Raw genomic sequence first — 14720 nt, 5'->3', positions numbered from 1 at the left:
CTGCACCAAGGCAGAGGGTGGATTGGCCTGGCCCCAGGTGACAATCTCTACCCATCCTTCCCACAAGAAGACCCAGTTTTACAAACTAGGAAACAGCCTCAGAGCAGCCACATTACTGGCTGAGGACCACACACCTGGTGAGTGGCAGAGCTGGGAGTCAAAGCCAGGTCTGGTGCCATGCAAATTCTCTCTTCTTTATCCTTGACTCTTGTTTATTTAAAAAAGAAATCTCCCCCACCTCCCGCCCTGCCCCACATGGGGAAACAGGCTTCCTCAAACCCTGCTGGTAGTAAGATTTTCTGGAAGACAACTTGGCAAATCTTTAAGCACCTGTATGCCTAGTGACCCAGCAATTTTACTTCTGGAACTTGACCCTAAGTACATAACGAAGTCAGCGTGCAAATATGTCACTGCACCAAGATGCCCACTGGTGTGCTCTGTGAAACAGGAAAGGGAAGAGAAGATCCCCACCTAAAGTGTCTGACAAAAGGGCATGGGTCAGATTGAATACGATACACTTAAAGCAGGGCTGCAGAAACAATTGCATTTATTGATATGGAAGATGTTCATGGGGATCAGTTTTCAATGGCACCACATAGCAACGTTCTTCAGCCTATTCCCATGTTTGTCGATCTGAAAAATTTTTAGCAAGGAGTTATGAGGGATTGTCTCTGGCTGGATGGGCAGGATTATGAGTGTTTTAAAAATCTTTTTGTTTGTTGGCATTTAAATTTTTAATTTTCTTAGAGATATATTTTATTTGCAATAAGTAAAGATAACACAATTTCATTTTTGAAAACAAAATTTATAGTAAGGATTTGGCTTAGTTTGTAGGGACCCTCCCTCAGGACTCCTTATATTTGTGAGCTTTGTTTCGCACTCCCCCACCTCCAGGAAGCCTTCCCTGATCACTGCCATGTTTCCCTGAGTCAGGGAAAGGTCCTCCTCTGAGGTCCCAGAATCTTCCATACTTTCTCCATCATAGCATTAACTATTCTCTGATTTTTCATAATTGTGGTCCTCTAAAAATATGCCCACAGATTTTCTGATATCCTTTCCATCAAAAAGTGGAGTCCTTTGAAATTGGGTGGGACTTTATGACTGCCTTAACAAACTGAATGAAGTGGGAGTAACAGTTTCTTCCCAGTGGGTCATAAAAGGCACTGGAATTGGGGTCAAGATCAGAACTTCATGTGCTGGGCAGAGGGAAACCTATAGCGGGGCCTCTCTGTTCCTCTGGACCCCTGTGTTCCCACCCATCAGGCTGAGGTCTGTTGGGGGTCCTCTGTCCCCCAACCAGCCTGCGTGCTCCTGAGGGTGGGACTGAGCCTTCTGAGCCCTGTGACCCTGCCAGCGTTAGGCAGGACCCGGCAGGACACTGATACTTACAGAGCTCCTACTACATTCTAGACCCTTGTGCCGGTTATGCACACTGCCTCTCAGCCCTGAGGCAGCCCTGGAAGGTGGGCATCCAGTCTCATTTTGAGCTGAAGAAACTGAGGCTCCACAGGGTGATGTGATCACTGGATGATTTTGGCCATAGTCACCCAGTAGAGATTTGAACTCAGATCTGTGGATGCCGTTCCATAACAATGGTTAGGGAAGGCTTCTCTGAGGCAACATGCTGAGGCAAGGCCCTAAGGACCAGAAGGAGCCAGCTTTTGGAAGAGCCATTCCAGCCTGGGCAGAGAGCAAGGACAAAGACCTGGCTGTGGGCAAGCGCCCGCAGGCGGCTCCTCGTTTGCCAGGGGTGTTTGCTTCCTGGGCTCAGGCTGTGGAGTGGGTAGGGGTCCTAGGCTAGGAGTTGGGAAACCAGGGTTCTGAGCTGGCTCAGCACCTGCCTGGCCATGTGGGCCTCAGCAAACCTTGTTTCCTCCTTGTACCTCAGTTTCCCTGTGTAAAATGAGGGACACAGAGCAGGGAACTCCCATCGGCTCTTCCAGCTAGGAAAGTGGGGGGCACAGTCTGGAGAGGGGGTCTTGGGGGGTACAGATGTCACCCTTCTTCTGGAGGTACGCTGAGGATGACCTAGGCTGGGGACCCTTGGCAGGGGCAGGAATTCCCACAGCAGCGACCTTAGGACCAGTGTGCCGCCTGGGCCCCTGGCAAGTCTCCACTTGCCCAGGGGTGAGCCCCTGGCTCAAGGTCTGTGCTGGTGACCCAGGACCCAGAGAGGCTCCTGGGAGCAGCGGGACTCCAGTGTTGCTGGGACCCCAGTGTTGCTCAGACCCTGGGCCTTTCTTCTGCCAGGCTGTCCACCCGCTTCCCTGGCAGTGATAACTACCACTGTCACCAGGTCTACAGCAATGAAACACTGGCCCCTTTAACAAGAGTGGTGTTTATTGTACTGTCGTTACAAAACTATTGATTGAAAGAGTTTGGAAAACCCACAATTTGCAAACCACAGTGCCTGGAATACTAAGCAGCATAGAATAGGTAATTGTTGGAAGTGTGACTGAACATAAAGCAGAAAACAGCATCAGGTGATGGCCATGGCCTCTGGGGCCAGATGGTCTGGGTTTGAATTCTGACACACCCACTGCATGACCTTGGGCACTTGGTGACTCGATTCCTCCTCTACAGGTGGGCTCAGCCAAAGGGCGGTGCAGCAGGAGGTCAGAGGTCAGGAGGAGAGAGGGGTCAGAGCACATGTCTGCTCCCTCTGCTTTGGTTTTCCGTTCTGGTAGTGGGTGTGTCAGTCCCCAAACCCTTGGCTCCAGCCCAGGATACTCCAGCCCCTTTCTTTGCAGCTTCAAGCCTAAGGACAATCGTTCCTGGGGGCTTGACATCTTTTGCCAGTGTCTTACGCCTGTTCCCCAACTCTATAAACAGTGCCTTCATTCGAATCCCAAGAGCCATCTGCCTTGGGTTCTGCTCTCCAGCCTAGTCCTGGACCTCGGTCAACACAATTAGCACACTGAGCATTTCTTCTGCACTTATCGATCTTTTGTGGCAAATGCCTTCCTCTTGTGTAAAGCTTTAAATTCTCTTTCAAGGTCTCTACAGGTCTTGTGTAGGGACAGCAGACTGCAAAAGTCAGAACTGAGAATACACAGCAACCCATGCTCTGCCACCAAGGATGTCTCTGGGGGCCACCGAGGAAGCCTTTGCATAGAGGTGACATCCTGTTGGAGCGTGAAGGTCACATGGAGGTTTGGTGTGGGAGAGAGCAAAGGGCAGTCTAGGAGGAGGGAGCAGCAAGCGCAGGAACACGGAGCAGTGAGGTGTGAGGGACTGGCTGCAGGAAGCCTGAGTCCTTGCAGAGGCTCTGGGTGACATGGGGCCGACCAGGCCCCTCTCTGATCCTCACTTCCCCGCAAATGCAGATGAAGCCATTGAACCAGGACAGCATTTCTCAAATCACCCAGGGAGCTTGTTTATTTACCCATTTATTTTAAACATATCTTTCTTGAGGTATAAGTTCAAGGTGTACATTTTATATTGCAATACGATTACCACTATAGTGTGAACTGACATCTCTATCAGGTCATATAGTTATCATATCCCTTCTTTGTGGTGGGAACAATTCAGACCTAGTTTCTTAGCAAATCTGAAGTTTATTATATGGTATTGTTATCTCTAATCAGTATGCTGTGCATTAGATCTCCAGAGCTTATTTATCTACCAGTTCCAAGAATGTACCCTTAAATAACATCTCCCCAGCTCCCTAACCCCAGCCTCTGGTAACCACTTTCCTACTCTCTGTTTTTATGAATTTGGCTTTTTTTTAGATTCCACATGTAAGTGATAGCACACAGTATTTTTCTCTCTCTGCCTGACTTATTTCACTTGGTATAATGCCCTCAAGTTCCATTAATGTTGTTGCAAATGGCAGATTCTCCCTCTTTTCCAGGACTGAAATATATTCCATTTCATGTGTGTTTGTGTGTGTGTGTGTACACACCTTCTTGATATGGGTGTTCTTGCCCTTGATGTGGGTACTTCCTTGCTAAGGGAACTCTTGTACTCTGCTGGTGGGAACATAAACTGGTGCAGCCGCTACGGAAAACAGTACGGAAGTTCCTCAAAAAATTAAAAATAGGACTACCGCAGGATCCTGCATGTCCATGATTATCGCAGCATTATTCACAATAGCCAAGACATGGTAATAACTCTTTATCCACTCATCAGGAGTCTGACAACAGATGAATCGATAAAGAAGAGGTGGTATATATATGCACCAAGAATCTTGTTACGTGCAAATTCTGCCTCATCAGTTCCTTTGGGGGCTGAGACTCTGCATTTCTAACAAGCTCCCACACGGGGCCAGTCTTGGACCATGCTTTGAGAACAAGGGATTACCTGAGCTCCAAGTTCCCTTCAAGCTCAGTGGTTCTGTAACTCTGGTCACTCTTATTGTCAGGGTGTTTTTCTGCCATGCCGCCCACACTCCTGAGAACATCGGCTCTAGCTGGAATAGAACCAGGTTATGGAGACCTGCAATTCGGATCTCTGTAGGGTAATATGGAGCTGAGAGTTTGATATTTATGGCAGACCCCCTCCTCCAGCCCCATCACCTGCAGATCTGTACACATACACATGGGCCCTAAGTCATGTGGATTTACAGAAGAAAAATAGTACTCTAGTGATGATTCAGTGTGGTTTGAAGATTGTGTCACCTACTTGGGGTGCTAGGAGACCCTCTGGAACAGGGTGACCCCACAGCCCCTCACCCCAGGGAGACTCTAAGGAACTTGAGGACCCTCCCATCTCTCCCTCCACCCACTCCTCGCCTCTACAATTGGCAGCATCTAAAATCCTGGCAGTAGCCTTAATAGGTTTGGGGACCCTAAGGAGCTTCTGTTAAAATCAAAATTTCTCAGCAAGAAAAGATTCTTGATATTTGCCAGAGCTCACTTTATTGGGTTGCTTTCCTGGAATTCCAGAGGGCCCTTGCTTTTACAGACAAAGAAATTGAGACCTAGGGAGGGGGAAGGACTAGTCGCACTGTGAGTCCATCCATGAACCTAGATTTCTGGCCACATTTCAGTGGTTCTGATTCTTGGGGTCAGGCCCAGCCAGGCAGGCAGCCCTAGATCATCCTTTGAAAATAATGACATAGGGACTTTGAGTCACACAAGTGTAAATTCAAAATCTAGATCATTTAATAAATGTTTATTGAGTATCAACTGTATGGCAGGCGTTGGGAACACAACTATGGCAAGCCAGGTATAGTCCTTACAGAATAGTGAGAATTACTGGCCTTACTAATATCTAGAACTTTGATTTCTTTGATTACTACTTGTTAGGTCCTATATCACAGATTTCACATACATTTGATTCTTATAACATCTCTAGGAGGTAGTTACTATTACGCTCCTCACTTTGCAGATGAGGAGGCTGAAGCCAAAGAGTTAATTGTTCAGGGTCACACAGCTAGTAAATAGCAAAGCTAGGATATGAACCCATGGGGCCTGGGACCACAGCTCTTGCTCTTAACCACCATGCCAAGAACCTACTGACGATACCACTTACTCCTCCCAACAACCTCACACCAAAGAGGAGGGCAGTGTTTCAGCTCCACTTTTTAGAAGACAAAATGGGACCAGAGAGGTGAAGTGATATTTGGCAAGTTGTGCAGCACATGAGGGGCTAGGCTGGCAGTTGAAATCAGGGCCGGGGGACTCCACAGGCCAAGCTCTGAACACTGAGCTCAGTGACCTCGGGCAGGACACACAGCCTCTCTAAATCTCAGACTCTCCATCTACCTTCAGAGGGGAGTCATGAGGATTCAGTGAGATAATATGAAGAGATTGGCCCAGGGCAGGGCCACTCATGGCCACTGACCAGATGTAGCAAAGTGGTGAACACAGTGGCTTATCTCCTTGTGACACATTGTACCCTTTCTCTGCCTCAGTTGGGGTCCCGTCTTTCATATTTCATAAGACAGCATTTTTTTCCCTAAAGGAACCCAAACAGGGCAATGCTTAACTCAGAAGGGACACTGCTCCAATGGTGAGCTTTTAGGCAATCCTTTAAAAAAAACAACAAAAAAGATTTATTGGCCTATATTTCACATATTGTTACAGTCACCCATTAAAAGTGTACAGTTCAGTGGTTTTTAGTATATGGACAGAGTTGGCCAACGTTCACCACAATCTAATTTTAGAACACTTTCAACAGCCCCCAAAGAGATGCCATACCCTTTAGCGGTCATTTGGAGCGGGCAATGCTTGGCCTAAAGGGAGAAGCTGCTTAAATAGTGGTTTCGTAGGCAGCGTGGCAGATAATTTGGAGTGTCCTGGGGGATGCGCTTCCAATCATACCTCCAAACAACTGCCTATTTTTCAGCCATTAGGGAGCCGTCCACAGGGCACAGTGTGTTCCACTCACCAGTCTTTAGGTCTAAGAGATAATTGCATTTTTTTTCTGTAGAGAGTGGGGCAGGGGCTGCCTGAATGTTTTGGAAAGTAGAGGCTAGGTGCAGGAGGGGGCCAACTATACCCAAAGAGAATGGTGGGAGAAGAAGAGGGGGTCGGGGAGAACAGGGTTATGTCCTTGTACTTACCAGCTATGCTTCCCTCCACAGTCAGAGGGGTCTTTAAAAAATGTAAATTGGATTGTATTGTTCTCCTGCTCAAAATTATCCAGTTATTTTCTTTGGAACAAAGTCCAGAGTCCTTAATAGTCTTCCAGGTCTCCCAGCCTCATCCCATGCTATGCTCCCACTTGCTCTCTTCCTTCCAGCCTCACAGGCTGATTTTCTGTCCCTATTCAGTGCTTCCATTTGCCTTTGGCAAATAGAAAAAGATATACTCTCTTGGTGGGCAGATTAGAGAAAGGAGTTTGTTCCTTCAGCCTGGTGCCTTTTTACAGTGTACAACCTGTACAACTGAACACAGTAGTCTTGCCTAAAATACGCTCAGCCCCAAGCAGATAAGGATTTGACTTCTGGGAGAGGTAGAAGAAGTGTGAGCTCTGATGGCAGAAAGGGTGGGAATCCCAGCTCTGCCACTTGCCGCTGTGTGATCCCGGGAGAGTGACTCAGTCTAAAAGGATTGAGCAATTTCCACCTTTGGGGACAGAAAATGCTGTGAGGAATACACGAAATCATTCATGTGCTGTGCTTGAGCGATGTCCCTCCCCTCCCCAGTGTGGCCCCAGAGTCTCTACCTCCACTTAACAGAGAATCAGGGATGTTAGCAGAAGCAGGTGCATTTTTCTTTAAAATTAAAATTAAAAATATCTTTCATCTGCTTTTCCTCAGTACAGACGCTTCTCTCCATTTTTACTAACCAACTTGAATGAAATCTGAATGACAGCAGAGTCCTAAGTTGTGCCCACTTCCTTCCACTCTTGACCTTCCAATGCTGTCAGAAGTCACAACAAAACATTTTAAAAACTAAAGCCGGTTGTGTCCTCCCGTATCCCACTGCCTACTTCAAACTCTTTCTTATCCTCTGGTCTCAGACCACAGGTCAACAGCTGAAGGGTTTGCCTGGACTGCTTAATCAACTTGAAGTACGATGCTTACCAGGACCCACGTAATGGCCTGAGATAGCCACTCCTCATGCCCCAGGCCAGTCAATGGTGCAAAGCCCCCGGGGAGACTTACCAAGAGTCCAAGGACAGTCTGGGCTGGTGATCTGGTTCCATACCAGCCTGGAGAGTCAAGGGGAAGTGCTAATTGCAGCCGAGGATGTGACTGACTAAAAACTCCAATACATTGTTCTGCTTTGGGACCAGTGGCTGGGCAGGAGAGGTGGAGTAGTGGAGCCATCACCTTGGTGCCCAAGTGTGGTTAAGAAAACTGGCTGGATAGCGACACCGTGTGGTGGTGACAGGAGCAACAGTCACCTTGGATTGATTACATAGCAAGGCGATGGGCTATGCTGAATCACTGTTCAACAGCGACACCGAGCGGCGATATGAGGAACAACAGCCCAGTGGATGGATCCACTCCACAGACCAGCTTGACATGGAAGCAAGTTCCCTTTGGACTGAGTAAACTCCCTTTGGACTTAGTAAACCCCAAGTCTTCTTGGGCTGTATGGAATGAGGGGTGTCTCAAAAAGGGACAATGGGACTTTCTGCTAAGGAAGGCATTTGGAGGCTCAAGAAACTAACTGAAGAAACAGGTGATTGTGCTGGAAACTGGCCCTTCAAGCCAATGAATGAATGAATGAATATAAAACAAGAAACAATACCATCACACAGAATTCCTCAGACAAAACATTTTTTGGGGGGCAAGGGGTGAAGCACAAATAGAAATATTGTGGTTATAACTGAAATGCAATTCCTGGACGAGATGTCTGTGCAGTCTTGGCTTTTGAAAGACACCCATAATCCCTAAAATAGACACCACACAATTTTCCAATGATCTGAGTTCAGAGAAGCTGACAAAACTCTCTGGTGAGAGCTGGAGAGGGATGCCTGGAGGAAGGTGGCCTGTCATGAACAGGTGTTGACAGTCGCTCACCTCCTGGCGCAGCTGACAGCCCCCAGCCCCCATGGCGACTTCAGCTGTACTGAACATCTGCACCAAACAGCAGGAAATCCTACGGAGAGATGGAAATGCTGTCATCAGCTGGACGTGCACCCCTTGTTTGTGAGTGGGGGTGGGGCACTGGGTTTTTAGGAAACTTTGGGAGCCTGCTTATTGGGAAGGAGAGAGCAGAGCAAGGCCTGTCTGTTGACAGAAATGCAGGGGTAGGTGGTAGCCACTCGGGGTCTCTGTGCTGGGGTCTGCTTGTCTGTGGCTGCCAACACCTATGAATCTGTCAGCAGCCTCCCTGGTAGCTGCTTCCTTCTCAGATGTGGAGAGGTTCGGGTTGCTGTGGAAGCCTTCATTTGTCATCCTTGCCTGATGGCAGCTCAGGAGAGCTCTTGGTCCAGTCAAGGCTACAAAACCACTTCTCTTTGCCCCTTCCTGCCCTTCACTCAGAATTTTCAGAAATTAAGAAATTAAATTGTGCCATGGGTCATTTTTTTTTCAATAGATGAACTTGGTAAAATGTGGGGAACATGGAGGATGAGTTTCCTCTGCTCTGCCAACTATTTTTCTACAGTCTCTTAGCCCCAGTGCTTCCCTGGTCTATAGAACTGGGGATTGACTGACTAGACATTGGGAGTGAGGGGCAGCAAGGAATCTGGGTGATGTGGAGATTCCCATGAGGGCCACAAGGTTATCAGGAAAGCCAAGGCAAGAAATGCAATAGTTTTCTTGCAGAATTATCAGCTTTGTTGGGACATGAGGGTCTTAAGAATCCTCAGGGTCCAGATACAGAGGAAGCCAGCAAATGTAACATTCAGGACTGTAGAAACTGGAAGTGTGTCTGGGTCACTGGGTGGCACAAAGATGGCTGTTAACCTGAGTGGATGAAAGTGACCAGGCAAAGTCAATTGTGGGGAAAAGGCAGAGGCCTGGGCAGAAGCCCTGGAGAACTCCACTGGTGAGTGAAGAAAGGGGAAGGAGGAACCAGCAAAGGAGTCTGCAAGGGCTGGGAGAGGTGGCTGGGACGCCGGGAGAGGAAGTCTTGAAGCTAAGAAGAGAAAGTATTTCAAGGACAGAGAAATAGTCTCAGATACTAGGGGTGTGGGTGTGGGTGTGGGGATGGGGAGAAGGTCAGGTTAGGGGAAAGCAAGAGATGGTCACCCATTCTGGTATCTAAATCCACCAGACTCTGACCACATTTTATACCCTGCAGGTTAGAATGATGCTGGATGCAGAGGAAGGCATGCAACCCATATTTGTCATATATTTAAATGCATTCACCTTATAAAAGAGGCCATCACAGATGGCCACCAAATGAGTTCTATTTTCACCAAGTGTAGTGTGGGAATGATGCATCCAATAGCTAAAGCAGGGACCTGGCTTTAATGTTGGACAGCATTTTATATCTGTGTGGCTTTTCTGAGACTTGGCCTTTCCCCTCTGTTCATTAACAGCACCCACCTGCAGGACTGTTGGAAAGGTAGAAAGCTTGATCCCAGGCTTGCACAGAGGAAGCTTCTTGGCAAAGGGTTGCTATTGTTGGGGGAGATTTGGCAAAAAGAGACCTCTGGGACTCACCTGCTTAGATTGAAGCACCAGATTGAAGAGCTGGACATGGGTGGGCAGTGGGAGAGGGAACCCCTTCTGCAGCCTCTCTGCAATGGAGAGAGAAGGTAAGGGCCAGGGATGGGTAAGGTAGAGGTCAGGCAGAGGACCCAAGAGAGCCACGTGGGTGGCCTCCCTGAACCAGTATGCCGGCTCTAGGTAGGGATTGGCACGTGTGTGCAGGCTGCCCTGGAGCATCCCACTCTCTCCTCCACCATGCTTCAGGGTCCTGGGACCTGCACATTCCCATGCTATCAGCCCCAGGGCCACATCCAGGACCTGTGTAGGCTTCGTCCCCAAGACCATCCTCCTCTGCAGGTGATGGCATTGCTAGTGTACACGAGGCCCGAATGGCAGTGGGGGTGGATGCTTGCAAGGGAGACATCCGCGGACGTGGGATTGGGGATATCTACTCGCGTGCACACAAAGCCTCTCAATGTTTAGGATGAAACCAGAGTTGGGCAGTGGTCAAGAGCATGCTCCCCACTACCATCTCATTCTACATGGAACTCCAGAGAATTCTAAAGTCATACCGGTTTCCCTGGTTATTATGGAGCCACATTTGTCAAGACAGGAGGATACATTATATTCTATATAATAATTTGTTGTCTGAATTTGTAATTTCCAAAAATTCTAGTTGCATGATATGTGGGCTTCTATTTGTACTCCTGCGCCTGGCTATGCAAACATCAGGGGCTTTGCGGATGTGGGGAGTGTAAGCCTTTAGCTGCCCTTTCTCAGTGTTGGAAAAACCAAGGGCTGTGGCTTCAAAGCTGGGATCAAATCCAAGCTCCATCTCTCACCTACTCTGTGACTCAGAACACGTCACTTAACGTCTCTGATCTTCCAATTTCCCCCAAGAAAAGCAGAGATATTAATAATCCCCCATCTTATGGGGTTTAGGATTGGATGAAGTAATGGATGGGTATGTGGTAGGAACTCAACCCATGAGAATTTCCCTTTATCCATCCCTTTCTGGGTCAGATGCCATTTGAGGTTTGTTTGAGGGGACCACCCTGCAGCCTGCACAACAGAGGCCAGGTATTAGGCGGCTCTAGGACTTCACCCCACCGACTTTCCCGAGGACTAAAAGTCAACTGTTTCCCCAAAGCTCCTTACCATTCACCTTAGGAAGCACAACTGTGGGCACGACATAATTCATGACAGCCTGCAGCAATTCAACCTGGCAGTCAGAGGGACAGGACCCACGTCAGGGCACTGTGGCATCGGGCTTCTGTCACCCTCCCTCTCACCCGGGGCCACCTCAGAGCCGGGAACTGCAGAGAGATGGCCACAGTGAGGATGTGAAAACTCTGCAGCCCCGTCAAGGTCACTGAAATGATCATTTGTGCTCTAAAGGTTCCAGATTTAAAGCACATTCTAAACTGTAAGGGGCAAGACGGGGACGAAGGTCACCAGAGAGTATTTAACATGAAAACCTTTGTGTAAGAAATGCATCCTCGTGGATATTGCAGGCTATAGGGCAAAGTGGTTCAACCTTCCTGAGGGCTATTCAGCAATTTCACTGAAAGCCTTAAAAATGTGTGTGCCTGGTGGGCCAGCACACATGCCTCTAACGCGTTTACCTTAAGGAAATGATGCAGGGTGGGGCAAGAACTTAGATGTAAGGATGCTCACCAGAGCTATAAATTTAACCCAAACAATAAATTAACAGCAACCTATATGTCCAACAACTGGGGAATCATCTGGGGCACTTCAACTCTAGGAAAAACTATGCAACTGTTAAGAGTGGTACTGTAGAAATAATTATCCACACTGAGATATTCATGATATAGTTTTGAGCAAGAAAAAACTGGCAGTGGAAACCATGAAATTCTATTTCATTACTAAATACAGCACAGCAAAAGGTCAGGAAGGATATACTCCAAATTAATAACTAAGTGGCTAAAATAGGAATGGTTTTTATTTTCTTTGTTCTGATTGTTCCATTATGTATATATTCAGCTTTTGTAATAATAAAATTCAAAAATAAGGTAACACCCTCAAGATAATTGCCTGGTGACATTTACAACTTATAAATATGTACATTTCTGTTTCTGGAACAATTAAGTTTTCTTCCCCAGTCTGTAATACCCTGGGCTCATCAAATGTGGTGCCCTTCTTCCCATGAATCTGGGAACTTTAAATTTTTACTTTCTGCAGAAGCAGAAGTTAGTTACTGACTCAGGTGAGAGGCTGTCACAGCCTTGGCGTCAGGAAATCCATGAAAATACAATGAATTTGCCTTGGGTCCTGCTGTTCATTGTCATCTTATCAGATGGAAATGCTGGCAGGATTTCCTTCGGGTTTGAAGGGCATGTTGGGATGGTCTGGCTTCAGGGTTCGGTTGCTTACAAGGTACCCACTAGGTGGTGATTTTGGGGGTGCATTTCAGAGATCCAGGGAAATGTTCTCCAGGGGTTCCACAGCAGGCCCCTGGGAGAATCAGGCCATGTATAGTAAGACACTCTGGACAGAATCACCGTACCATGACTCTAGGGAGTCGCGGGGGTGATGCTCGTCCAGGGCAGGGTGGCTGTGAAGAGCATCTGAGCTGATATTTACGTGGGCACCTCACCACCTGTGCCCTGGGGCAGGGATGGGAGGCAGGGATGAGTCTACTCGATGATGATCAGTGACTCTGGGTAGCGGAATAAGGGCTGGGGAGATGCCTGCTCCTCCCCTCCCACTTGCCCTTCTCCGTCTCTTACCAACTCTGCTGGTCACCCAGCTGCTCAAGCCAAAAAGCTAGGAGTCCTTCACCACCGTCTGACTTGCCGCACACATCAGATCTCTCGCCAATGTCTGTCTAATTCTAATGCCAAAGTATATTTCCATCTAATTCTACTTCAAAAGTGTCTCCAATCCTCCATCGTTGTCTTCCCTGGTTGGGTCCCAGGCTCCATGGTCTCTCACATGGACAGTGCACCTGTCTCCCCACCAGTCCACACGGTCTGACTCCTGTCCCTCGAGACCCAGTCCCTCCATCTCAGACAGGGGCATCTTTCATAAAGATATAAACCAGATCATGTCACTCTGCAGGAAACAGTTCACCGGCTTCTCCGATGCCCTTTGAGCACAATCTACTCTAGCCCAGAAGGCCTGGGGCAAGCCAGCCCTCCCTGCCTCTCCAGCCACATCTCTTATGCCCTCTAGCTACTCTGCTCCAGCCAAACTGGCTTCCTTTCACTCCCCAAACGTGCCAGGCTTGTTCCCACCACACAGTCTTTTCCCCTGCTATTCCCACTGCCTGCAACAGATCTTCACTCCACTGACTCCTTCAGCCCAAATATCGCCTCCTAGAGAGGCTTTCCCTGATCATGCGATCTAACCCTCAACCTTCCCCACTGCTTTCTACTCCACCCCCACTTTGTTTTCCTATAGCATTGATCTTGACTGGAATGATCTTCATTTCTTATTGTCTGCTTCCCTACGACAATGTAAGGTGCTAGAAGGGGTGACTTCCCTGTCTTCATCATTGGCATGTGTCCATTCCTGGAACAGTGCCTGCCACACAGCAGGTGCTCAATAAAATGTATAACTTGTTCAATCAACAAACATTTGTGGAGCAGATTTTCTTTGTCAGATTGTGCACATTTAACGTTACACCTCACCACACTAACTCAGGTGGAAAGGATTATCTCTGGTTTGCGAGGAACGTCTGAACGTCAGAGGGGCCCGCAGTTAGTAAGCACTGAGCGGAGTTTCCAGCTCAGGTCTCTCTGCTCACAAAGCTCCGCCCAGCAATCCTTCATATGCAAATTTATGCAAACGAACCAGAGGCCACTTGAAATGATGCGAAGAGCCAGAGTGACCCTCAGGACAGTTATCTCAAGAGAAAGGGGAGACACCCAGGGCCTCAGACTCACCGAGAAGGGGCCGATGTCTGAGTGCTTCAGTTCTAAGAGCAACCTGTGAGAAGGGGAGGGGAAGCTGAGGCCGCAGTTTGCCTGAGCTGTGTTAGAGCCCAGGGCAGAAGGGGCCACTCTGGTGGATGCTGCCTGGTTTTCCCACCAATATCCATTCCCCTTCCTCTGGTCACAGCCCCCTGATTTTTCCTTTGGGGAAGTCACCCATTCCCTACAATGTTAGTGCTTAGTGCTGGGGCGGGCTGGCCAAAAGGCAGAGTCCACTCCCCACCAGCGATTGTTTCAAGGAGGGACCTTTAATCCAATGGGACCCCATGTGTGACCCAATGGGAGTTGGTTCCAGGACTACTTCTGGAAATACTGGGAATGAGGTGTTCTCTTTGCTCTAGAAAAATTAGGGAGCTGCTGGTGGACACTTGTGCCACCATGTGGTGACGGCCTGGTGGGAAATGAAGCAAGCATAGTGGATAGCCGAGCCATGAGACAGAGAGAGGCAGAGGCCTAAAGACATCATTCGAGTACTTGGGTCCACCTTTGCCTAAAACCCTTGGACTTATCAGTTATCTGAGCCAATTAACTGTCTCTTCTTTAAAGCCTTTATTGCATTTTAACAGTGACCTAAAATAAAGAGGGAAATAGAGGAGGGGCAGAAGATGGCGGCGTGAGTAGAGCAGCGGAAATCTCCTCCCAAAACAACATATATCTATGAAAATATAACAAAGACAACCCTTCCTAGAATAAAGACCAGAGGACACAGGACAATATCCAGACCACATCCGCACCTGAGAGAACCCAGCGCCTCGCGAAGGGGG

The 14720-nt window shown here is 48.2% G+C and overlaps 1 protein-coding gene across 1 annotated transcript in view; it reads right to left on the bottom strand.

Moving 5' to 3' along the window:
* Positions 1 to 8159: 8159 nt before the first annotated feature.
* BPI (bactericidal permeability increasing protein) overlaps positions 8160 to 14720 on the bottom strand; it is a 32540-nt gene continuing 25979 nt past the window's right edge. The window contains exons 12-15 of the mRNA XM_036902303.2: positions 13909 to 13951; positions 11159 to 11222; positions 10013 to 10089; positions 8160 to 8498 (exon numbers count right to left, since the gene is read on the bottom strand). Coding sequence (XP_036758198.1) covers positions 8460 to 8498; positions 10013 to 10089; positions 11159 to 11222; positions 13909 to 13951 — 223 coding nt within the window. The 3' untranslated portion in view covers positions 8160 to 8459. The remainder of the gene's footprint in view (positions 8499 to 10012; positions 10090 to 11158; positions 11223 to 13908; positions 13952 to 14720) is intronic.

Source organism: Manis pentadactyla, chromosome 5 (assembly GCF_030020395.1).
Source record: "Manis pentadactyla isolate mManPen7 chromosome 5, mManPen7.hap1, whole genome shotgun sequence".
Taxonomy (NCBI): domain Eukaryota; kingdom Metazoa; phylum Chordata; class Mammalia; order Pholidota; family Manidae; genus Manis; species Manis pentadactyla.
The sequence above is the reverse complement of the archived record's forward strand: the minus strand, read 5'-3'. Positions and strand labels throughout refer to the sequence as shown.